The 26,506-nt window shown below is 42.3% G+C and overlaps 1 protein-coding gene across 6 annotated transcripts in view; it reads left to right on the forward strand.

Moving 5' to 3' along the window:
- The window catches only part of alg14 (ALG14 UDP-N-acetylglucosaminyltransferase subunit), an 87,228-nt gene extending 61,461 nt beyond the window's left edge, over positions 1-25,767 (forward strand). For 4 of the 6 annotated variants that reach the window (XM_069939074.1, XM_069939075.1, XM_069939076.1 and 1 more), the window contains one exon: positions 25,268-25,767. In XM_069939074.1, coding sequence (XP_069795175.1) covers positions 25,268-25,498 — 231 coding nt within the window. In that variant the 3' untranslated portion in view covers positions 25,499-25,767. Of the gene's footprint in view, positions 1-1,030; positions 1,124-25,267 lie in introns of all 6 variants that reach the window. The other 2 variants (XR_011357927.1, XM_069939079.1) reach the window with 2 other exon arrangements.
- Positions 25,768-26,506: the final 739 nt, after the last annotated feature.

The raw sequence follows: 26,506 nt of genomic DNA on the forward strand, positions 1-26,506 counted from the left end.
ACAACAAATCTCTCTCTGAAAACCGACAAGAACCTTCCTGAGCAATAACTATTTACCTTTCAAGCAGCAAAGCCTGGCGAACTTTATAAATGTTAAATTCTATGCACAGTATAAGAATTCCCTGCAACCAGTGAACTTGGAGGAGTGAGAAGTGAGATTGGACTGTGAACCAAAGAACTTTTCTGAACTTACACATACATCACATACACCTGCACTTAAAATTAGAAGGGGGTTAAGTTAGGTTAGTTAAGTCAATAGTGATGTTAAAGTGTGATTCTGTTTTCATGTTTAACATAACATAACATAACAATTACAGCACGGAAACAGGCCATTAGGCCCTTCTAGTCCGCACCGAACCAAACACCCCTTTCTAGTCCCACCTCCCTGCACAATGCCCATAACCCTCCATCTTTTTCTCATCCATATACCTGTCCAACCTTTTCTTAAATAATACAATTGACTCCGCCGCCACTATTTCTCCCGGAAGATAATTAAAAGCAACTTTTGTTTAAGTAACCTTTGTCTTGGTGAATATCTATTACTGCTGGGTTTTGGGGTCCTCTTGGATCATAACAGAATACTTAAAGTGGTATGTGAGTGGAAAGAAAATGTTTGAAAACCACTGTTATAGATAGGTTGACGTGCAGTATGTAAAAGTTCTGGAGAAACTCAGCAGCTCACGTAGAGTCTATAAGAAGCAAGAGACTATAACCAACATTTTGGGCCTGAGCCCTTCGACAAGGTATGAGCAGAAAGCAGGCAGGCAGCTGAATAAAAAGATAGGGTGAGGAGAGAGGAAGGGGCAGGGGGAGGAGCACAGATTAACAGATAAGAGGGTTGGACATGGGTTGGGGGGGGGCAGAAGAGAAAAAGGCCGAGAAGTAATGGGGAGGAGGTTGCTCCCTCAATAGGGAGGAGAGCCAGAGGAAAGAGAGGGTCAGGGAAAGAGAGAGTTGGGCGGGGTTCAAAGAAAACTGGAGAAGTTGATGCTAATACCATTGATTGACAGTTGCTTTTGTTCTTGCGACAGGAGTAACTGCGACAGGAGTAACTGTGTGCAGGAGAAACTGCGTGCAGCTGCTGAAGATTTGGGCAAACAGTGCCATTTTAACTTGCCAAAAAGGTGATTATTTTCCCTTCCAGTTTCTCCACTGTTCACATCTAAAGCTGGTGACCCGCCTATGGATAGAGTTTCATCGGCAGTGAGAGCCATTTGTAGCTTTCAAGCAGCAAAGCCTGGCGAACTTTATAAATGTTAAATTCTATGCACAGTATAAGAATTCCCTGCAACCAGTGAACTTGGAGGAGTGAGAAGTGAGATTGGACTGTGAACCAAAGAATACATGGTGGGCATGTATATGGTGAGAAAACCAACGTGACAAGGCCTTGAGATGGTGGTGGTTGGGTAGGGAGTTCCAGGATTTACAGCCAGGATCAATGAAGGTTCCTTTCCACTTAAGAAAGGGAGTAATCTGCAGATGCCACTGCTTCTTTGCACCTTTTGTCTTCATCCTTCAAGGTAGGGAGGTCACGGATTTGGGCATCAGGGAGAAATCGGTGATGTGGAATGGTGCGGTTATGAGGGGTTTGGAGGTGCAAGGGAATGCTGGAGTTTGGAATTACTGCTGGAAGACTCCAAGTTTAAAATTATGTGCATTTAGATTATGGAGGCCTGGGATTTTGTTCTGAATCTGGGCTATTGGTCAGGGTCACAGAATTTTCATGAGTTCTGGTAGTACCTCTTGTGAGCCCTGCGCTTTACAAATGTTGAGTGAGGTTATGCACAATTGCCATCTAATCTGAATATGCAAACCTGAACCATTGCCAGTGAGCAGTTACACGGTCGCATATAAAATTAGATTCCCAACAAAGTGGCTGGAAATACCAGCTCTGGGGGGGGCTGTGCCGATGCATTAAAGGAGGTTACTGCCCAGCCCAATCAACTGCCTATTTTCCACCACGTGCACTGATTTTATAAATAAATGTGTTCAAAGAAAATGGACAAATGGATGTACTATTCCTCAACTGCTTTGATTAATCGTTCATTCCGGTGGACTCCCAAGACAACTAATCAGGGCTGAAGTTAATCCAGTTTGGCAATGAGTGGAATAAATAAATTTGGAGGAACTAATTTGAAAATCTAATTGAGGGATTAAATCTCAGGCAGTGCAATGATTTGAAATATGCAAGCTTGATGGAAACCAACATGATATCAAGTTCAACGTTCCTTTGATTGTCACGTAATAGTAAATTTTGTCTGCTGTCTTCCATAAGGCTAAGAGTCGCCATGGGCATTGTCTGAAGCCCCTTTGGAGACTGGCAAGAATGCGCCTGCAGATGCAAAGCTTTGGAATCGTCGTTCAGGTGGCAGCCCTGAAAGTGCTGCACTGTTCACCTGAAAGGGACAGCTGTATGGGAGGCACCTAGGAGCGCATTCCAGCTCCTGTCCACTGTAGTTGTACTCCCGCCCACTGACATGACGTCATTTGAAGCGCAGCAAAGGAGAAGCAGAAGGAACACAGGATTATGGTGGACCCAGAGCAGGCAAGAGAAATACTGATGATGGTTTCAGCCTTTCTCAGTGTTCAGAACACCCTGCCTGCACGCTGTGTTTCCAAATTCGCGCCAAGCATCTTAGGCTGACGACATCACTGCGACAGAGGTGGGAAAACAGAGGTGTGGAAACAGACGGGTAGAAGCAGAGAAGTAAAAACAGAGGGGTAGAAATAGAGGTGGAGAAACAGGTGTGGGAACTGATGGGTGGAATCGGAAGGGTAGAAACAGATGGGTGAAATCAGAGGGGTGCAAAAAGAGGAGTAGAAAGTGCGCCTTGGAGGCGCCTCAAGCTCTTTCAGGTGGGTACCCCGAGAGCCGCATAGGGGTAGAATATGTGGCTTTACATCGGGATATTCTGGCCACCTGAAAGTGCTTAATGAGAGTCTGTGGATTCTCCTCCAGCGCTCCCACACCCACAGTCTCTGCAGCCGTACAGACTCCATTAGCAACCTGAACTCTACATCCAAACTTCCTGAGCAATCAGGAAGCCTTGAGTGCCTAAGGCCCTTTTGGGAGTTCTTCTTACCCTCAGTGCCCTCTCAAATCCCGGTTCTGACACCTGCTTCCTATGAGCTGGTCTCCATCAGCCCGCAGCCTATGTGGGTCTCCCGACTGCGTCACCAACAGCCTGCAGCCAGGGCAGGACTTTCAGCCGCTGAGCCGCTCGCTGGTCCTGTGCGGCATCAGATCTCCCTGGACAGTACTCATTAAGCTGCTTTGAAATAATGAACACCTGTGCCAAGTAATGCGGTTGCTTTGATTTAGGTAGTAGCAAGTCAAACATCATTCTTTAAATTACTCTTGGATTTTAACCGTGAAGGACAGGAGTGAATGTCTAGCATTCTCCAGATTATCTTTCATAGCTTTAGGATATTCTCAAATTGTTTTTTCGATGGTGATTACTGTTGACCTTAGCCTCAACTAAGATTTCCATTGAGCAAGCGCTTTAGTATGGAATGGCTACTCCTTGGCATTGATTCACCACAGCTTACAAACAAATAAAGAATACACTCACTCACTTCTTTCAGCTCACCATGAAATTGACTTTCTTTATTATTCACTTGACACAACATTGCATTCTTCAACTCCCCAAACATGCCCAGCCGAACTCCTTTGACCATCTCATTCGCTCACTGCCACACGGGTGATCCTGACACTCACTTTCCTCCTCCCGTCAAAGGTAATTATGCAACCACCCACCCCTAGCCTCCAAGCCATGCAAGGAAGGCGACTGATTTGGAACTGACCTGCTAGTAATGGTCTGGAGAGCTAACAGTTCGGCCCGACCTTGGACGATAGCGCAAGACAAGCGATGCATGCTCTGAATGGTAAGGGGGCGACCGGTCCTCTGACTCTGGCTCCAACCCAGCACGTGGACTGTCGATATACACTGACTTCAACCTGTCGAGAGAAAACGTGTCAGTTTCTCCATTCCTTTTGATCACAAATGTCTTCAGGTGTAGGCATAAGACCGGAAGAAGACTGTTGTAAATGGGCTGAAATGGTTTGCGAACAGCATCATGCCAGTGGAATAAATGAATCCAGCATTATAAATCATTCGGCACATACACTGCAGGTGACGTCTGCCACGTAGGAGTAGGTTGGAGTAATCTTGCGTTTTCCTGAGGATGTTCAACATAATTAGCTGGATCATGGAGCGTTTTGCTTGGATTTGGATTCACAAACTCGCCTGACAAGGTCAACATAGTGCCATTTACTAGATCTGCCACTGAACATCCAAGGTCTGCCTTAACAGCAGTATGAACTCCAAGGAGAACCAAGAGTAAATGTTCGCTCAACATAGACACATCACTACCTGCTGTTAATGCTGCCTGATTGTTGATGTAAATGCTCAATGAGGCTGTTGGCCTGCAGATTGTAAGTCATCATGCAAATACGGAGAGTGCCAGAAGATCAGTGAGAGCTTGGAACAGTGCCAGCTCGAACTGAGACCCTCGATCCAGAGTAATAGCAAACAGAACACTGAAGGATGGAATCTAATGGTCCACAAAAGTCCTAGCGACAGTCCGGCAGAGATGTCAGTGACAGGAATGGCCTCCTGCCACCTGGTAGTCTGGTCCTCTCCTGTTAGCAGATAAATATATCCCCGAGATGGCAGAAGTGGGCCTACCAGGTCTAGATCAAATCCAGATCAACAAAATCCCCCAGCTTGGATTTTATGTGTGTAGAAACTTTAGAGCAGTGGTTCCCAACCTTTTTCTTTCCACTCACATACCACTTTAAGTACTCCTTATGCCATAGATGTGCTATGATTAGTAAGGGATTTCTTAAAGTGGTATGTGAGTGGAAAGAAAAAGGTTGGGAACCACTGCTTTAGAGCATTGACACAGCAAACAAGTCCTTGCCCTTAATCCAGCTTTCTGTTTAACATGAGGCCAGGTAGCACATTCCTAACTAGTTTGATTAATGCTCTTCTACCAGGACATGATAGATTGTAAAGAGACTCAAATGATTGAGAACAACTGTTCTAGACCTGATTGTTACTGAAATATTTTGCTCGAGAAAAATTGTCCTTGGCCCATTTCCTTTGGAGTTAGGAAACTGTGCACATAACGAGTCAATGAGGGACGATTAAAACAGTGGTTTTCAAACTTTTTCTTTCCACCCACATCCCACCTTAAGCACAGAGCACCTATGGCATAGAGAACACTTAAAGTGGTGGAAAGAAAAAGGTTGAGAACCTCTGGCCTAGGCCTTCCTTCTGAAAAATTGCCAACTAACTTTCCATCAGCAGATCCGAAGGCTGCCTGTTCAAATCACGTCGGGGTCACCACTTGTAACAGCACTGATTTACCACAGCTTACAAACAAATAAAGAATACACTTGTCAGAAACACAAATTCTCACAAATGAGTCTCTTTAAGATCGGTGACACGACAAGCTTTATTCACAAGTCTGCAGAGTTGGACTCAACCGGCTTCTCGCCAAGTCAAGCCCCAATACATACAGTGCGTTGTTTTTTATACAATTTGCTTGTCCTTCGGCATCTCCACTACACTGCTTTAATTGGTTAGTTTTTGCAGAATCATCCTGATTACGCTTGTACTTGTTTAGTATCATGTTAGTCACGCACACCACGATCATTCATGACCTCTGCTCACACAAAATCCTGTTTTTCACTCTTTATCAATCTTTGGCTCCTGCATGTCTCTCTGTAGTTAAATCTGTTGCAAGTCTGTTGTAACATTTTCCAGCTAAACTCTAGTGGTTAGCCCCCTTTTATGACTAATCATCACATTTTAACTTAAACCCTTTTTAACCCAAATTCTCTATCTATAACACACTCACTCGTTTCTTTCAGCTCACCATGAAGTCTACTTTATTATTCACTAGACAGAACATTGCATTCTTCAACTCCCCTAAACTCATCTGACCTTCTCATTGGCTCACTGCCACACGGGTGATCCTGACTCTCACTCTCCTCCTCCCAGTGAAGGTCAGTACGTGTCCGCGACATCCTCTTCCTCAGAAAAAAAAGAGCTGGCACTGCATTGTTGTGCCACCTGAAGTTATGCGCCTCTGAAGTAAGATTGGATTCACAGGGGAACCAACAGCAGGCTGACACTTACCTGATTCTCACTTGCAACTTTCCACCCCCTCTTGATTTGTATCTTTATTTTGATTCCAAGATTCTACCATTTGAAAAAGTGGTACTAAAAAGAGAAAACCGTAACAAGTCATTCAGCATCCACATGGGAAGAGGGACTGTTAACGTGCCAAAGGCCCTGAAAGGTTTCTGTTTTTCTTTCCTCTGGTGTTGCCTTTCTGCTGAAGTTTCTTTCTCCAGAATTTTCTGATTTCAGATTTCCAGTGACTGGAATTTTTGTCTTTAAAAGTTTCATTTACCATGAGAAATATGACGTGTTTGGAGGAATTTGAGAAGCAGGGAGCTGTTGGATGGAGGTGAATCAATTTTATTGTATGAATTATATCTGAGGAGGATATATTGTACATATTGTAGTAAAAGCCGCAACCTATCTTGCCTCTAGCCACCAATCCTGGTTACGTTCTTGTGAATCTTTTCTGCATTCTTTCCAACTGTAACTTTCTTACAGCTGGGTGACCAGAACTCCACACAATACTCCCAAGTGCTGGCTCAACAATATCTTGACCAGGAGCCCCTGCTCCTGTACAAAATAGTCTGACAGATGAAAACAGCCATGCCAGATGCCTTCTTCACCATCCACTTAACTTGGAACCGCTTCCACGAATCAATGCCCCATGGTCCCTTTTTTCTATAAGCTTCTCCAGGTCCCTTCTCTGTCTACATTAAACCTTCCAAAGTGCAACATCTCAATCTTGTCTGGGTTAAATTCCATGTTCCAGTTCAAGCAGATCCTGTCGTAATCGCAGATAACCTTCTTCATTGTCCACTCTGCCACCAGTGTTGGAGTCATCTGCAAATTTACCACCTGTGTCATCAAAGCATTTAATATAGATGACAAACAGTGGACCCAGCACCCTTTCTTGTGGGCCGAAGGCCCTGTTATCGTGCTGTATGTCTATGTCTAAAACACTGTCATTCTAAGTCCTATGAGTTCCAAAGTTCAAATTTATTGTCAGAGTACATACAACCCTGAGATTCTTTTTTCCTGCGGGTCATGCAGACTTTTGAATTACCGGCAACTGTAATCTGTACTCAAGAAAGAAATGTGTACAAAAGAAAGAACTGTAAACAGAAATCATCAAGCCAATGCTGTATCCAGTTGGCCAGCTCACTCTAGCTCCCATTAAATTGAATTTTCCAGGATTAGCCAACCATGCGGAACATGGACTTCATGTAGGCAACATCTACTGCCCCACCCTCATTGGCCTTTTTGGTCACCTCTTCAAATTACGTCTGCAACATTCTATCATTGAAGTGCCAAGTCTGACCACCTCTAAAATTTCCCGAAATGCTCAACATATCAACTGAATAAATCAGTACTAGTTCCATGTTACTGTAATTCCAAACACCAGTTTCCAGACGTTTTATATTTTTCACTACATAGTTTCCTGAGGACATTTCTAAAGCTGTCTGCTTTCCTGTATGCTTTTTTTTTTGTTGGGGGTCATGACACGATCTAGCATTTCAAAATGCTGAGATCACACATAAACATCTTTAAGGAGGTCATGTTAGAGGTTTTTTTTAAGAAAACAGCTTTCAATCGAACCCACCCAAAGCAGTAAAATTGACCAAATTCCTGTTTTTTGCACGGTGCTTTATAGCTGTGTATATTTTAATATCTTAGCTTCAATGAGTTTCGCCAGAAATTTCCTTGCATGTTTTCTTCACTGCTCTCCCCTCACCCCCCCACCTCACCCTTTTAATTTGCTGGAGCCTTTCATTCTGGTGGATCTGGATTGTTTAAAGGTTTAAATTTTGATTGTTTCTGCATACATACAGCCTAAGTGCGTTGGAAGTCTCCCATCTGAAAAACATTAGATTTATTTATTATTGTCACATTTACCAACCTTTTCCTTGCCTCTTCTTAAAGGTTGGCTGTTATATACTAAACCAGCAGCAATGGGAATTACCACAGACAATGGTATTTTTAAAACAATAACTTTATTATTAATAGCATAACACTTATTACTTAAATCTAAATGTAAATCGGACTTAACCACACTATGCACAATGTTGTGTGTGTGTGTGTGTGTGTATGTGGCAAAATCAAAACCATTCAGGTATAATTCTGAAGAGATTATTTTAAAGTTCAGTCTCAGAAAGCTTTTGTGTTGAAGCTCAAGTTCTTTACTGCTGTTCAAAACCAATTATGGAGTAAGGGCAAGGCATCAGACTTCTTTAAAACTCACCACATGTGGAGTTGTTTTCAGAGAATTGTTTCTTCTTACGAATGATTTTCCACAAATTCCCCTCTTTTGCATGGAGGTTTCGGAATTAGTGTTCCACACGATGAATCTGTTCTCTTTTCAAAGAGACGGTGAAGTGGCTATTTTCTTCCACGATTATGTCACAAACCCAGGCAAGAGCTGAATGAAATAACCATCTAAAAATTGTGATGTTTCAAATGCAAGATTACTTTTGATTTCTTAATCAACATCTCAATCTTGTCTGGGTTAAATTCCATGTTCCAGTTCAAGCAGATCCTGTCGTAATCGCAGATAACCTTCTTCATTGTCCACTCTGCCACCAGTGTTGACAGGATTTCAGGGTCTGAGTTACAGGGAAAGGTTGTGCAGACTGGGGCTTTTTTCTCTGGAGCGTAGAAGATTGAGAGGGGACTTGATAGAGGTGTTTAAGATTTTAAAAGGGACAGACAGAGTAAATGTGGATAGGCTTTTTCAATTAAGAAAGGGGGAGATTCAAACTAGAGGACATGGTTTAAGATTGAAGGGGGAAAATTATAAGGGGAACATGAGGGGAAATTTCTTTACGCAGAGGGTGGTGGGGATGTGGAATGAGCTTCCGGCAGATGTGGTCGAGGCGGGATCATTGGTTACATTTAAGGAAAGACTGGATCGTTACATGGATAGGAGGGGACTAGAGGGGTATGGACCGGGTGCTGGTCAGTGGGACTAGGAGGGTGGGGATTTGCTACGGCATGGACTAGTAGGGCCGAAATGGCCTGTTCTGTGCTGTAAGTGGTTATATGTTATATGGTTGGAGTCATCTGCAAATTTACCACCTGTGTCATCAAAACATTTAATATAGATGATAAACAGTGGACCCAGCACCCTTTCATGGATGCAATGAGGCTGTCCTCTTTATCTTAGAGACAATCAGAAGTGGTGTCCCTCCTTCAAAAGCCACTTATTTTGTGTTTTCCTTTGATCAGAAGTTACATGTAAAAGTACCTTTTCTGGCTACTGTATCTTCAATCTGTCTTCCCCACAGGACGGTCAACTTCTGGTTTCAAAATGCCTCTGGTTCAGTAAATGTTTCTTCGAAATCTCTCACAACATGACATCATTTCTGTCTTTGATGTTCATAATACCTTGTTCAAAAGTACGAATCATGAGCCAATGGACTCCGGCCTGTTTACTGGCCATTGAATGAAAAGTCAGCTTTGTTTGCACGGGTACTTCTCCTTAGAAAACACTATTGTTCTAGCAATTGAATGAAGCTTTCAATTCTAATTTTTATTGCTCTTTCAGACTCTTCAACTCCAAAAATGGCTTTCTATCTACCATCTCAAAGAATGTGTCTGTATGTGACCCTATATCCGACCCACAAATTTACTTTACTAAGATATATATATAAAAATAAGGATTATTATCACACATTTGTCACATTAGCAAAGAGCTATCTCGCTGCGGTTTCAGTTTGTATCAAAAAATGAAAAGAAAGAAAGTTCCTTCAGAGACAGTGTGACAAGGATCACACTGATGTTGTTCGCTGGACCCAGACAGCAAATATGAGCCCCCATATCCAACGTCCTGCTCTCCAATGTACCCCTCTCCGCATTCTCAAGCAACTGAATGTTGCCAGTGCCTGCAGTCTCTGAAAGGCCTACCCTCCATCTCACTCCTTGGTCCCTCCCTGTGAATCACTTCTCCTTGAACCTTCAATGGTCACTGGTACTGCTGAAGGATCCTCCCTCCTTTGTAATGAATGTAGCTTTAGAAATAATAATGCAAGAGAAGGAAAAGTAATCTAACAGCCACAGACATCAGATCTATGAATCAAACACACAGTGGAGAACCAGGTCTATGTTCATCTGTAAAAAAAAGTGACAGAATAACATTATTGGATCAGGAGTGGAACAATTAATGGATGAACCATCTGTTATTTGATTGACTGAAACTAAAGGAAACCCTTGCAATATGCAAACTCATAAAACTGTTCACCACTGAACCAGTGAATTTAATCACGAAGATCTGATTTGTCTCTCCTATTTCTTGGCCATCGCTCCATCTGCACATTCCACAGCCCTGTTTGGCCCTCCTTTTGTTTTTTCTCCGCTTTCCAACAGGCTACCTCAGACGATTAATGGCAAAACACTTTAGTATTCTTTGACGCCTTTACCTGTAAAAGCCTTTTCCTGCCTCTTTGTTGCTCCTAGTGTTTGCTGAGGGTGGGTTCACCTCGGAATCGGAAGAGTGTTGCATTCAAATCCAACTCCTGAGAACCGAGCATTAGACCAAGCCTGATGATTTACTGCAGTGCTGGACGGTTGGAGGTGCTGTTGTTCAACTGAAACTATCCCCGACCCCATTAGCCCGCTCAGCTGGAACTTCTGTTGTGCTATTTTAAAAAACAATGGCAGTGGGTGTGGAGTAAAACCCTTGGTATCCGGTACCTGTAGGGATTGGTAGATGCCGGATAAGTGCACTATCTAGTTGCTTGAGAGGTTGCTCTTACAATGCCTAACTAATACACCTGCATTACAAATAAACAGTTTAAAAGACAAAAATGCACTTTTGTATTCACACTGAACAAACTTGCCTTGAATGAATGTGATCAGACTTAAGGCATTTTACTTTATTTTCCGTCACATTCTTTGAAAACATTTAATCATTGCTGCATCTGCAGGTTCCTCCCCTTCCACGAAGCTGCCCAAAGGTAAACAATTACATTGATCATAATTTAACCACCTCACCCCCCTCCAAGTTTTACAAATAAAATCTCTGACCAGGGTGACCCTTACTAAGCAGGGATAAGGAGACCCTTTAAGAGAATTACCCCAAGGTCAAGTGGCATCAACCAGCTCTTCATCCTGGGTGATGCTATTTTATTCAAACACAGCTTTACTCAAACAGCTGCTACGAGCAAAGCATAACCAAGGCACTCCGCTCGCTAAATATTTGCTCCCATCTTCACCAAAGCTTTATGTGTTACTTCAGAGACATTTACTTTTGCAATTTTAAACTTATGTGTTTTTACCTATTATTTTATTCTTATATATTTTAATTTTTTTTAATAAGTTTTCCTCTTTTTTTGCCAGTTGTTTAAGGCTGTCGGTTGCTTGAATTTTGGGTACCAGGGTGTTTTACTTTTCTTTTTAAAATATTTTTATTGATGTTTACACTATGCAAAATTGAACAGTACAGTTATAATTTGTAATGTACAATTCAAAAAAATTAGAAAAAAAAGTTATAATTCAGAACCCCTACCACTGAGCAAGGTTAAAAGCTAACATGTAGGAATCAAGTGACCACACCTGGAGACGGACAGCACAGCACCAAAGCTTCCGAACAACCCAAATTCTTTAGGTTATGAGAATAATCCATAAATGGGCTTTTGGAAGTTAATATTTGACTTTTTAATGGCATATCTTAATTTTTTTCTAAACTTAAACAAGACATAACATTTAACCATTGTGTGTGAGTAGGTGGAGCATTGTCTTTCCATTTAATCAAAATTGCATGTCTGGTTATCAGTGAAGTCAAAGATAAAATTAAGTTTTGAGTTGGAGTCAGTAAAACGTCATCATCTTGAAATGATCCGAATAGAGTAATTAAAGGGCAAGGTTCTAATTTGAACTTAGAATCACTGACAATTTTTGAAAGATATCTTTCCAAAATTTATCTAAACTAGGGCAAATCCAAAACATGTGAAGCAAAGAAGCATCACCAATTTTACATTTGTCACATAGATGATTTATATCTAAATAAAAACGAGACAATTTTTTTTTTTTTTTTTGTTTTCACTCTCCGCGCGTTGGGGCTGCACGTTTGAGAGAGGAGGCGAAGCCCGAGCAGCGCCGTGCACCCACCAGACGGAAAGCAGGAAGTCCGAGACAATTTAACTTGAGACTTGGACCACTTTAAATTGCAACAAGCAGCGTCGTGCACAAAAGGAGGTCGTATTAATCAGATTATAGGAGAAGGCCACTCCGATATAAAACCTACGACCCAAGGACCTCGCTGCCACGTCCCAGCTTGCTTGGCCACGGCACACGAACCATGGGTGTAAAGGGTGGGGCCAGTACTGCGCGCACTGCACTCCACCTAAAAGCTCCTTTGCGCAGGCCCGAGGACAGGTCCACGTCCTCCCCCTCATAGAGTCCCAGACCTCATCTGAGAATGGAAGATCCCAATCCTGTCCCCAATTGTTTTTGATTTTAACTAATGAGGCAATCCTTAAATCAAGAAAAGAGATATTAAACATTTATGAGAAAGTTTTAAATTAAAAAGTATATTAAGGATGTTTGCCTCGGGAATTTGCAGAAAGTCAGGGATCTGAGATTGAACAAAATGTTGAACTTGAAAATATCTAACAAAAAAATTAGTGTTTGGTAAATTAAATTTTACCACCAAATTGTTCAACAAGAAAAATTGTTTTGAATAAAAAGGTCTTTAAAACATTTAATACCCAATCTGTGCCAGTTATTAAAGACAGTATCTTGCGAAGAAGGTTGAAAAAGATGATTAGATATAATAGGGCCACCAAGAGAAAAGCTCTGAAATCCAAAAGAAATCTTCTAAATTGTGCCCACATTCTCAAACTATGTCTAATTATCAGTTTGTTTATATTAAGAAGAGGATAAAAAAAAAGACCCTTAAATTGCCAACATAGAAGAACTTTTAGTAAAATTCAGTTCCATTTCTATGCATGGAGCGTGGTCAAGTAGATTATCGAAGTGTAATAAAAGAAGCAAATTACATATATTGACCACCCAAAAATGAAATCTAAAATTAGGAAATGCCAATCCACTATTCCTTTCAGCTTTTTGAAGATTAGATGTATTTAAGCAGGGGCGTTTTCCTTGCCTTATGTAGGAAGATAGACTCGAATCCAATGAGTCAAAAAAAGGATTTGGCAATAAAAATTGGTATAGATTGGAAAAGGTACAAAATTTAGGTAAAATATTCATTGTAATAGAATTGATATGACCAATCATGGAAGCAGATGAAGATGACCATCTCAATGGTAGTAATTTGACCTGATTAAATAATGTAGAACATTTTTCCTTAAAAACGATTTTAACTCCTAGTCATTGTAATATCAAGATAAGTAAACTGATCCTTCACAATTATAAAAGGAAAATTAGAATGCAGATTCACCCTGGATACCAGAGTATTTTAACTGAACATGGGCAGTAGAACACAGGAACATATTCTTCAGTTTACAGTGTCTGCACCAAACATGATGCCAAATTAAACTTGATCATATGCTTGCATATGATCCAAATCTCTCTATTCCCTGCATAATCATCTGCCTATCTGGAAGTGGGCACTCTCCATTCAGATGTCATTAACATCGACTTTTCTGCTTTCTGATAACCTGCTCTCTTCTTCCCCCTCCTCCTTTCCAGTTCTCCCTCTCTCCTAGCCATCTCTCCTCCCCTTGATCGCTTCTGCCCCCTCCCTCCCTTCTCCACCTATCATCTCCTGCCTTTGCGATCACCCCTTCCCCCACTCTTTTGTTTTGATGCCTGCTGACATTTTTCACACTTCGAAGTGCACACTCAAGCCCAAAATGTTGGTTATATATTTTTGTTTTTGCTACATAAAGGATACTGCTTGACCTGCTGGGTTTCTCCAACTTTGTGTTTTTACTTTTGCCTCTACTATAATGCCTGTTTCCACCGCTACCCCTGGCAGCCCGCTCCAGACACTTGCCATTCTTTGTGTAAAATAATATTCCCCTGCATATCTCCCTCAAACTTTTCCCATTCACCTTAATCAAATGTTCGCTGGCATTTGACATTTTTACCTTGGCAAAAAGATTCTGGCTGTGTACCTTTTATATGTCTTTCATAATTTTATCAGGTCTCACCTCAGCCAACAACTCTGCAGAGAACCAACCCAGGTCTGTCCAACCTCTCCTTAATAGCTCCTCCCCTCTAATCCAGCAAAGTCCTGATAAATCTCTTCTGTATACTTTCCCCTCACCTTTGCATTCCTCCTATAATGGGGCCCCATTTTATATAAATGAAGAGTTACTTTTTCAGATTTACAAGTGCGAGACTACTGCATAATTTTAACTGTTATCTAACCTCTGATTCCAAACTCTAACGTTTGCAGAGACATTTTAGGTCACAGAAAGTGAGGTCCACAGTGAGGAGGGGTTCTATTCCTGCCTATTAGTCAGGGCCATAGTTTCTTATTTCATTCATGTATAAATCTAATTTCAACGATTTGCTCCTAGAACAAAATCACTGGAGTTTATTTTTGAGGAAAATGGCCAGTTTCTTTCTTTTTATCTCTTTGTCTCTCCTTTGTCATTCATTCTGTTTTCCTCAATCTATCCCTGTATGTGTCACTTTCTCACACACACACACACACACACACACTCTCTCTCTCTCTCTCTCTCTCTCTCTCTCTCTCGCTGGACCTCAAGGTGTCCAGTGTTTTACAATTTATCAGCTGATTTTGCAAATCCACTCCTTGGGGAAGGATACACTGGCTTTGGAGGCGACCCAGAGGAGGTTCACCCGGTTGATCCTGGAGATGAGGAGGTTGACCTACGAGGAGAGACTAAATCGTTTGGGATTATACTCTCTTGAATTCAGAAGCATGAGAGGTGATCTTATAGAAACATATTAAACGATGAAGGGGATTGATAAGATAGAACCAGGGAAATTGTTTTCACTGGTAGATGAGACATGAAGATTCAGCAGAGCAGATTGAAGATGGAGATGAGGAAAAACTTTTTCCCAGAGAGCAGTGAATCTGTGGAATTCCCTACCCAGGGAAATAGTTTAGGCTTCTTCATTAAACATATTTAAGATTCAGTTAGATAGATTTTTATATATAAAGGAATTAAAGGATATGTATGGGGAAAAGGCAGGTAGGTGGAGTTAAGTTAATGATCAGATCAGCCATGATTTTATTGAATGGAGGAGCAGGCTTGATGGGCCAGATGGCTGACTCCTTGCTCCTATTTCATATGTTCTTATTTGCACATAGGAAGCTCTCACAAACAGCGGTCAGTTACAGTCCAATAATCTCATTCACTTTAACGGAGGGATAATTATTGAACACAGCTCTTACAAACTGGCAATTATATTTGCAGTTAAATGCATGTTTTTTTCTTCCTGCTCTTTCTCTTTTTTTTGCTGTACATGCTCCAACCTGTACACAGAAATATTTAAGGACACTGTATTTCCCCATTGAGTGAATACATCAACATAAAACAACACATCCTCATCAGGGAGTTTTTCTCTCACTCTTTAAAATAGAGCTGAGGGATTAATTGCAACTGAGTGAAATGGAGTTTAACATTTCATCTAAAACCCAGCAAATCAGTCTCTGCACATCCTCTCAGCTATTTTTGTGTTTAGATCTCTGTGCATAGCCCCAGAGGGACACGAGCTTGCAACTTTCTCCCAGTGGCAAGGCTGATAGCAAAGGGCCACAGCTGAATTTTGGAGCTAAACTGAAGTCAGATCTCCAAATCTAGGGGGAAGATGAGATGCATTTACATTGAGTTTGTAGCACTTAATTATGCTATCAAATAAATGAATCTGATACTATCTTACCAGCAGTTCCATTTTCACTGAAGGAACGGTCAAGCCAGGAACCCAGCAAACATCAAATCCCTTCTGCGAATGACCTACATTAGCTTTTTAAAGTACCAGAAAGGAAGAGTTCACAGTTATGTGGCCTCTTTCATGACCACAAGACTCCCTAAAGAAGCTAAGAGATGGGTAAGTGCACTTGAAGAATAGCTATACTACAGGAAGCTTTAAATCAGGTAAAGCTCCATGTCTTGCTTCTCTTTGACCTTCTGCAGCAACATGAATTGACCATTCCTTTGAGTCCAGTCTCATGTGCTCATCACTTTCCTCGGTTCGTGTTTTCAAGTAAAAATGCATAGAAATGCTTGAGGAACTCAGCCAGTCTCATAGCGTCCATGGGAGGGAAAGATATATAACTAATGTTATATAGGCTTGAGTCCTTCTTCAAGGTGTACCTTGTGTTTTCAGCTCTGGCATTCAGCCCCGAGCCTTTTCACTAAATTGGTCCCCTTTAAGACTCTACTTAAATTCCCTTTTTACATCTCCCTTTCTGACTTCAGCTTGGTGCCTTTTTTTCTTTCCCTTGGGATTTTGTGACGTGAATTGGCTCTGGGATGCAGTTTGTGTGATCCCTGATGTTTGTGGCATATCGACTCTGAGGATGCACCTGCATTGTGTGTTAACATTGCAAAGGCTTTTCACAGCCTGTTGTCCCCCAACATAAAAAGGAGGTTAGCCAGTGCAGAGATCCGCCACCTAAGTTTCCTCCACCAACCTGCCATTCTCATTGATTGACAACTTTGAACAAGAATCTCAGGCTTGTATGTTGTATGTACTCTGACAATAAATCCGAACCACAATCTGCTCAGAAATGTGACTTACTTTTCGTAGTCTTGCACCGTGATTTGAAATAATGGTAGCTCATTCTCACCTGCTACCTTCTTTCTGCCACTTTTGAATACAAATGTGATTTTATTGTCAAAATAATACATATTGTGAGGTTCTAATAATTTGGGTTTTACATAATAGCCACCTTCTGTTCTTTAGTTGGTAAGGATGAGAAAAAAACCGGTGAGTATAAGAATAAATACGCAGTCAATGAAAGATTGATTAGAATGAGATGCAGAATACAAGTAGATCTGGCCTGGTTTACGCAGGCTCAAGCAGTGCTTTTGGCGCAGCACATCAGAAAACAAGGAGAACAACCCCCAACTGAGCAGGAGAAGCGGGGAGACGACCCACAGGACGGTGACCACAATGGCAGACCACTGAGGGTTTCTGCTGCTGAACAAACACACAGGCGGCGGGGACTGTTACCTACTCGAGGCGAGGAATCCATGCAGGCTGCAGGCTGCTGGCAACTGTGGATGAGGGATTCACACCCTGCTGCAGCCTATTAGAGACTGGCTCAAGACTGGCTGAAGAGGTACCAGGTATCAGAACTGGGATGCCAGAGGGTGCCAAGGGCTCTGAAGGGTTCCTGATCGGGTCGGAGGTTCGATTCTGGACCTCGGGCTGCTGATGGTTGGGTCTGGGCTCTGTGTGGCTGTGGGATCGCTGGAGGTGAATCCATGGACACTCTCTTTTGCTTCTCTTTCTCTGACTGTAAGAGGCACTTCAGGCAATTTCTGCCTTATGGTAGACAAAAACAAATTCCATGTGGTATTGCACTGGCTTTAATACATAACAATAAATTAATCTTGAAACTTGTCCCTGGTACCAAATGGTATAAAAACTCACCCTTTTCAACTTCATGATACAGCAGTGCCTCCAAGACTCTGCCCCACAGAGTTGGCACATGTGTGGAGTGTGTAAGCTCAGGTCTGTAGGAATCAGGAATTCAGCACAGGAAGGTTATCAGGTTGCAACCGAAATTGTGACTGGCAGAATAGGAGAGAAACAAAAGAAGGGGTGGGGGGGAAGCCAACTGGGACCAGCACATCATAGCGGGCATGCCATTGTGAAGATGTAGGGCAGGACTATACACCACTAATGTTGGCATCCTTGTTTCCTCTTTTATGCTCCCAATACTTCTTCCCTCTAGCCACAAAGTGGTACACGCAGTTTCCCCAAATATCTTCTGCTGAACATGGCATCAGCAACGTTCTGGGTCAAATCTGTTCATAAATTGCTCTTGGCTGCTATGGACCAGAAAGAACATGCGCACATGCTCACATACTCTCTCACACACACACACACACACACTATCTAGAGATAGTTTGAAAAGTTGTTTTGTTTTCCCTCAGGAATGGAGATGTTTTGTGAAATCTAATGGAAATTTCTAAAATGAGGAAATATGCAGGATGTGTGTGTGGTGTGTGTGTGTTCTTTCAGGTTCATAGCGGCCAAGAGCAATTTATTAACAGATCTGACCCAGAACATTGCTGATGCCATGTTCAGTAGAAGATATTTGGGGAAACTGCATGCACAACTTTGTGGCTAGAGGGAAGAAGTATTGGGAGCATAAAAGAGGAAACAAGGATGCCAACATTAGTGGTGTATAGTCCTGCCCTACATCTTCACAATGGCATGCCCGCTATGATGTGCTGGTCCCAGTCGGATTACCCCCATCCCCACCTTTGCTCCTTTCCTATTCCGCCAGTCACAATTTCGGTTGCAACCTGATAACCCTCCTGTGCTGAATTCCTGATTCCTACAGACCTGAGCTTGCACACTCCACACATGTGCCAACTCTGTGGGGCAAAATCTTTGAGGTACTGCTGTGTCATGAAGCTGAAAAGGATCTGCGTGTGGGTGTGCACGCACGTTCATAAACATGAATCTGCCATTGAGGTCTGGGTTCACTTTCTGCTGTGGGCTTGAGGTTCCGATTTATTGTCCAAGAGCATACACATGCAATCACATACAACCCTGAGATTCTTTTCTGCGGACCAGGCAGTATTTTTAGTTAAGTGGATAGATGGTCAAACAGTGTCCTTTATGTAGCAAAGGATGTTTTGGGCTTGAGCCCTTCATCAAAGTATGAGAAAATGCCAGCAAGCATCCGAAATCAGCATTTTTTGTTTTTTACTTCAACCATGGTGTCTACAGAATTTTGTGATTTACTAGATGGATAGATGAGCTCACATGTAACCAAGGTTCAATCCTGCCCTCCTCTACCTGTCTGCGTGTTACTTTGGACATGCTCCCTGTCACCACATGGGTTTCCCGGGGGCTCCAGTTTCCTTCCACATCCAGATTTGAACTTGATCAATTGCTGATATTACCAGAGCAATTCTGGAGAGCGGAGGGGTGGGGGGGGGGGGGGGCGAGGGGGGGGGGTCTCTTACCAGTTTATGAAATCAGTCATACAAGACTGGAGCTGGCCCTTAGGCACCACTGAGTCTGTGCTGATCATTGCTGCACTAGGAAATAGGTGCTTGCCAGCTGTTCAGGGACTGCCCTTAAGAAGGCTCAGTGAACCTTCTACTCCATCCACTATTGCTCTGAGTGTTTCCTGACTTCTGAAAATCTCAGCAATGAGTCACTTTTTTTTTACACCACAATCTTCTTTTTCTTTTCTTCTTTGGCTTGGCTTCGCGGACGAAGATTTATGGAGGGGGTAAAAAGTCCACGTCAGCTGCAGGCTCGTTTGTGGCTGACAAGTCCGATGCGGGACAGGCAGACACGATTGCAGCGGTTGCAAGGGAAAATTGGTTGGTTGGGGTTGGGTGTTGGGTTTTTCCTCCTTTGCGTTTTGTCAGTGAGGTGGGCTCTGCGGTCTTCTTCAAAGGAGGTTGCTGCCCGCCAAACTGTGAGGCGCCAAGATGCACGGTTTGAGGCGTTATCAGCCCACTGGCGGTGGTCAATGTGGCAGGCACCAAGAGATTTCTTTAGGCAGTCCTTGTACCTTTTCTTTGGTGCACCTCTGTCTCGGTGGCCAGTGGAGAGCTCGCCATATAATACGATCTTGGGAAGGCGATGGTCCTCCATTCTGGAGACGTGACCCATCCAGCGCAGCTGGATCTTCATAAGCGTGGACTCGATGCTGTCGACCTCTGCCATCTCGAGTACTTCGACGTTAGGGGTGTAAGCGCTCCAATGGATGTTGAGGATGGAGCGGAGACAACGCTGGTGGAAGCGTTGGAGCCGTAGGTGGTGCCGGTAGAGGACCCATGATTCGGAGCCAAACAGGAGTGTGGGTATGACAACGGCTCTGTATACGCTTATCTTTGTGATGTTTTTCAGTTGGTTGTTTTTCCAGACTCTTTTGTGTAGTCTTCCAAAGGCGCTATTTGCCTTGGCGAGTCTGTTGTCTATCTCATTGTCGATCCTTGCATCTGATGAAATGGTGCAGCCGAGATAGGTAAACTGGTTGACCGTTTTGAGTTTTGTGTGCCCGATGGAGATGTGGGGGGGCTGGTAGTCATGGTGGGGAGCTGGCTGATGGAGGACCTCAGTTTTCTTCAGGCTGACTTCCAGGCCAAACATTTTGGCAGTTTCCGCAAAGCAGGACGTCAAGCGCTGAAGAGCTGGCTCTGAATGGGCAACTAAAGCGGCATCATCTGCAAAGAGTAGTTCACGGACAAGTTTCTCTTGTGTCTTGGTGTGAGCTTGCAGGCACCTCAGATTGAAGAGACTGCCATCCGTGCGGTACCGGATGTAAACAGCGTCTTAAACCAAATGCACCCAAATTAACCTGCAACCCCATATGTTTTGGAGGGTGGGAGGAAACAGGAGCACCCACAGGAAACCCATGCAGATGTGGGTAAGACGTAGAAACTCCTTACAAACAGTTCCGGATTCGAACCCCGGTCACTGATGCTGTAATAATGTCGCGCATACTATTACACAAACAATGCCGCCAATTGTGCTTCTTCACATCGCTCTGGGAGCTCAGTGAGTCCATCACTGTGATTAATTAAAATTTTATTCATCAGCTATATTTAACGCCGGAGAAATTTTAAAAATTTGGTCTTAGTAAGTTGGATTCTTGTTTCGATTTTTTGCATACTGTTTGGCTTTGTGATCGATTGCAACAGTTTTGGAAAGGTATTCAATCTATTTTTAACAGTTTAGATAATATCCATCTTGTATTAGATCCCGATATATTTTTATTAGGGAACATGCAATCAGTAATTGATTTAGGTTTAGAGGATTATCAGATTTCCTTTATCTATTTAGCTTTAGTCGTGGCTAAGAAATGTATAGCACTTACTTGGAAAGATAGAAATATATTAACTTTAGATAAGTGGTATTTGGAGATGAAATTTTGTTTGACTATGGAAAGGATATCTTTTTCAATTCAGGATAAGATGTCTTTTTATAAGTTAAAGTGGACTCCGTTTGCTAATTATATGCATTTAAGTTTGATTTAAATATATGTTTAAGCGTGATATTTTAGTATTGACAATTTTTTTGTTGTTAGAATTTTTTTTAGGATAAGTTTTATCTCTTTTTTTGTAAGTGGGTATTTTTTTCCCATATATATTGTTAATTTTATTAACTATTCACTCTTTATTTTTGTGGGGGGGAGGGTTGGACTAATTTTAAGTTAGACTATTAATATTGTGTTACAATTAACGGGGGGGGGTTATTTTGTGTAGTTTTCGGATGTAATTTTGTAATCATACCATTTTAATTTTTTTTTTCTTTAAATGTAATTCTCTATTGTATTCATGTTATAAAATTTTAAATAAAGTCTTCAAAAAAAAGTGAGTCCATCACTGGACTGGCTTTCAGAGATCTGGTCACCGAGTGGGCACGTTCCAATCCTACGTTAGCAACTGAGGTCTTAAACTCAAGAAATTAAATGAAAGTATTGTTTGTTTGCATTTTCCTGAGTCTTTGAAAATAAAATATTCAAAAAAAATAGAAAGCCAAGTGCATCACTGCCGTTCATTTCAAGAGGAATAGAATATAAGAGATGTGAGGCTGAGTCTTTATTAGGCACTGGTGAGATCTCCGCTGGGAGTACTGTGAGCAGTTTGAGACTCCTCATTGAAGAAAGGATGTGCTGGCGTTGGAGAGGATTCAGAGAAGGGTAACTTTGGGAATGAAAGGGTTACTTTATGAGGAGATTTTGATAGCTCTTGGCCTGTGCTCGTTGGAATTTAGGAGAATGAGGAGAGATCTCACTGAAATATTTTGAATGATGAAGGTTGCTTCCCATGGTGGGAAAGTCTGGGACAAGAGGGCACAACTTCAGCATTGAAGAGCATCTGCCCAGAATGGAGATGCATAGAAATTTCTTCAGCTAGAAGGTGGTAAATGGAATTTGTTGTCACAGGCGATTTAAGACAGAGATTGATAGGTTCTTGATTAGCCAGGGCATCAAAGATTCTGGGGAGAAGGCCAGGCAATGGGGCTGAGTGGGAAAAATAGATCAGCTCATGATTAAGTGGCAGGACAGACTCGATGGGCTATTTCTGCTCCTATATGAAAACAAAGCAGTGCCAATTCCACGGTCAAACATCCTGGCATAAATTCAAATGTAATGGTTCTCCATTAACTGCAATTTTTTTTGAGTTTTATTGGGAAAAGCTTCCATAATTTCTGTTTCCACAGTTCAGAATTCGAATGTATTGTCATAAACAAGTCATGAAATTTGGTGTTTTGCGGCAGCGTCATGGTGCAACTATTCATATTATAACCATCTTATGACATTACTATAAAAAAAGTGCATGAAGGATGTGAGGGGTTGGAGGGCTATGGGCGGAGAGCAGGAGGGGGAAGCTAGTGGAGTTGTTCAAGTGAACCGCCGCGGACTTGAAGGGCCGACATGGCCTGTTTCCACGCCATAAACTGTTATATGGTTATAGTTATGGTTATGTCATATTGCCTTATGGTCTTAACTTGATACATTAATGAACTTGAGAAGAGATGGGCATCATGATCAACATGAATAAGTTGGCTCAATGGGGCCTTTTCTCCAAGCTGTGGTCTCTTCTACACCCTCTGACTCAATTGAAACAGTTTCGCCACAATATGCCACATTAGTGGATTCTGCAAAATCAACACTAGTAGTCTGCTGAGTGCTGATTATTTTTCGCAAAGGTTCTCCAATCCCAATCCCAAAATTATTGCAGGAAATTCGGATTAGTGTTGGCAGATAAAAGGGGCCAGCACAGTCAAAATGGGCCAAAGGATGCTGGATGATATGATAACTGCAACTGAGAATGGGACGAGAGCATTAGGGAGAGGACAGGATCTTTGAGCAGTCTGAGATGGTTTAGAAGATTGAAGGACTTCAGAAGCAAAAGATAAGGCAAAGAAAGAGGAGATCAGATCGTCGCCAGGGGAATGGTGATGGAGTCCAGTTAAAAGGCTTTACTGCACTCAGTCAGGAAAACCATGAGAGATAGGAAGAGAAAGAGGAAATTCTAGGGCTTTTCATACTTTCTACGATGAGGTCCAGAAGTCGTTTGTGGTTAAGGAGGGATTATGAACAGTGGGTGGAGGGTCAACTAAGGACAGTGTAAGGAGTGGGGGAAGACAATATTTTCATTTGGAATTAATAAATGAATTCTTTGCCATTGATAATCCTGTTCTTCATATTGCTGGTAAAAGATTGTAGCAAAATGAGCTACTGACAATTGGGGGGGGGGGGGGGGGTTAATTTCAAAACATTACTTCATCTTGCACATAATTGAAATAGGATGATTCCTTTACACCATGATATTTGTTTAACAATGCTTTCCTTGGTCAGCGACTAGCTGATTTTGATCATTACCCAGGACCTATAATCAGGCTGTGGGCTAAGCAATTTTTGATACTCTCCCTTGCCCTCTGCGTCCAGAAATTGGCATCTCCAGTTTGGCTGCAGTAGTCTGCAGCTGGCAGGTTTAAGGGACCTTGCCAAGTTTGAATGCTCTCCTCCTCTCTCTGTTATGGGGACATTATAACCCACGGCTAGCTCAGTACCGCAGTCAGACTTGTTTTGTCTTTTCTAGACATCTAATTACGAGAATCTTGCACTAGATAGGAGTAGGAGTACTGGAAAAATATTTTTTCCCTTCTTGAAGCCTCCTCGGACCAGAGGTTCAAACAACTGCCCTTGTGGGCTTTATGACTCAGTATCACGCCATGCATAGTCATGGTGCATCTAATCCTCTCAGTGCAGCTGTCTGATAAAATGTGCGCTAGTCACATTTTGGCAAGGGATTTGTAGAAGATTTCAAACATTAAACCTGTTTCAAAAAATCAGTGGTTCTCACGCTCTCTTATGTCTACACTCTCTTCCCCTCTCCCTGATGTAAGTCCTGATCACCCATCTGTAGTGCAAGCCTTCTGTAGTGAGCACCACTGATACTAGTGGTTTGTCTGTAGTGTGATCTCTCTTCTCCCATAATGCGAGCCATTTCTGCCCCCAACCTCCTCCCCCCTTCAGTGGCATGAGCCCTTTTTCCTATATGGTAGCCAGACAGGAACTTAAGAAAGGACAGGAGAGCTAGAATAGGGCATGAGAAGGTGTAGATTAAGGAAAACCCTAAGGTGTTTTATGCTTGGGTGAAGGTAGATCCGCTTAAAGATAAAGGAAGATATATGTGCCTGGAGGTTGGGTCTTAAGTGAATACTGGGCTTCAACATTCCCCAGAGAAAAGGACCTTAGTCAAGGTGAGGTCAGAATAGAATGGCTGGATGATGTTGAGATTAAGGAATTTATCAGTATTAAACTCCATCTGCCATCTTTCAGCCCACTCTCCTAATTGTCCTATATCCCACTGACCTTCTTCACAGTCCACAACACCACCAACTTTTGAATCATCTGCATACTCACCAATCCAATTTACCACCCTAATGTTTCTGGATCATTAATATATATGACAAACAACAACGGACCCAGTACCGATCCCTGAGGCACTCCGCTCGTCACCAGCCTCCAATTCGACAAACAATTTTCCGCCACTACTCTCTGGCATCTCTCATCTAACTGTTGTTGAATCCATTTCACTACTTCATCATTAATACCTAATGCGTGAACCTTCCTAACTAACTTCTTATGCGGAACCTTGTCAAAGGCCCTATAGACAACATCCACAGTCTTTCCATTAGTAACCTCCTCCAAAAACTCTATGAGTTAAACATGATCTACCATGTACTTCTCTATAGTGTGAGCCTTCTTTCTCTGTGGTGTGAGCCCTCTTGTATTCTGCTGTGAGCACTCTTCTACTATTTGTAGTACATAAATATTTCCTTCTACCCTCTCTCTAGCTTTAGCCCTCTTTCCCCCTCTTTCTAGCCCTTGCCCTCTTCCCTCCCATGTGGTATTTCTGAATTTATATTCTGTCTGGACTAACACGATGAAGACCTTGCATCTAAGTCTAAAATGGCAGCAAGCCGATGACACTGCTGGGCTTGACACCTCCAATCATGCAAGTGTCTCTTTGTGTTTCCACACAGGTTTTGTGCAATGGACCAGGAACGTGCATACCCCTCTGTATATCTGCTCTGTTGCTTGGAATAACTGGAATGAAGAAAGTACTAATCGTTTATATCGAGAGCATCTGCCGTGTGGAAACCTTGTCACTCTCGGGGAAGATACTGTACTATTTGTCGGATTACTTTTTTGTTCAGTGGCCCACACTGCAGGAAAAATATCCCAAAGCAGTGTTTCTTGGTCGACTAGTTTGAACACAGGTTTGGACAATGATTATGTACATCATGTTTGCTCACAGATGGCAGGAAGCAGCTGCAATGCAGAATAAATAATGCTCCAGACGTGGCAAAGAGGAAAATGCATGCTGTAAAGATTGGTGTAAATTTATAATGTTGTTGATTTATTCACGCCATTCCCATTTGTGGCATCAATATTGTCTCCAGGTCAGAGACGAATGTGTCAGCCATGTACATCAAAGTGTGAAGGAGTCAACCTCCAAATAAACAATTTTGTTACATCAAAATGCTGACTGCTTTAACTATGTAAATTCCTTTGTTCCTCCTACTGCTACTGACGTCAAAACAAAAGTTGTGGTCATCAATCCTCCCTGAAGAAAGTTTTTCCGAGCATTTAACATCTAACAAGTCTCGGCATGAAACATTAGTTGTCTACTGTTGTCCACAAGGTCACCTGACCTCTCTAGCGGGAAACAGGTTGGAAGTCAGCTCACCTGCCATTCAAAGTTAGATTCACCCACAAGTGAGGCTACCGCATAATTGGTGCTCATAGGTCACATGGGAACATTTGAGCCACCCCACCCCAGCCAGCTGCAGTATAAAATCCACCACATGGAGTAACTCTTTCTCTTTAGGCCTTGAGACTATCCCTAAGCCCCACTCTAGGTTGAGAGCCATGAACGATGCTGATCGACCGATTATGAGGCGTCTGATCCAGGTTGCGGGGTGACGAAACAATTTGATTACTCTAAATAAAAATAATTTTAATAGATAATAGATCCACCAGAAATAGTCTTCTCATAGTTCATTTAGAGCTGAATAATGCACTCATCCTGGCTCTTATAACCCAGTTAATCCTGCTTAACACATCTTGCAAAAACATCCTTAAGCACGTTAAGAAAGATGACCACTTCATTAACCACCCTGAACATTTTCTCTTTCACTGGCCACAGTGTGTACCATCTGAAAAATGCCTTGTTCAAGTTTTCTGACAGCATTTTACCATCAAGGAAGATATGAGGAGCA

The sequence above is a fragment of the Narcine bancroftii genome, chromosome 5 (genome assembly GCF_036971445.1).
Source record: "Narcine bancroftii isolate sNarBan1 chromosome 5, sNarBan1.hap1, whole genome shotgun sequence".
Taxonomy (NCBI): Eukaryota; Metazoa; Chordata; class Chondrichthyes; order Torpediniformes; family Narcinidae; genus Narcine; species Narcine bancroftii.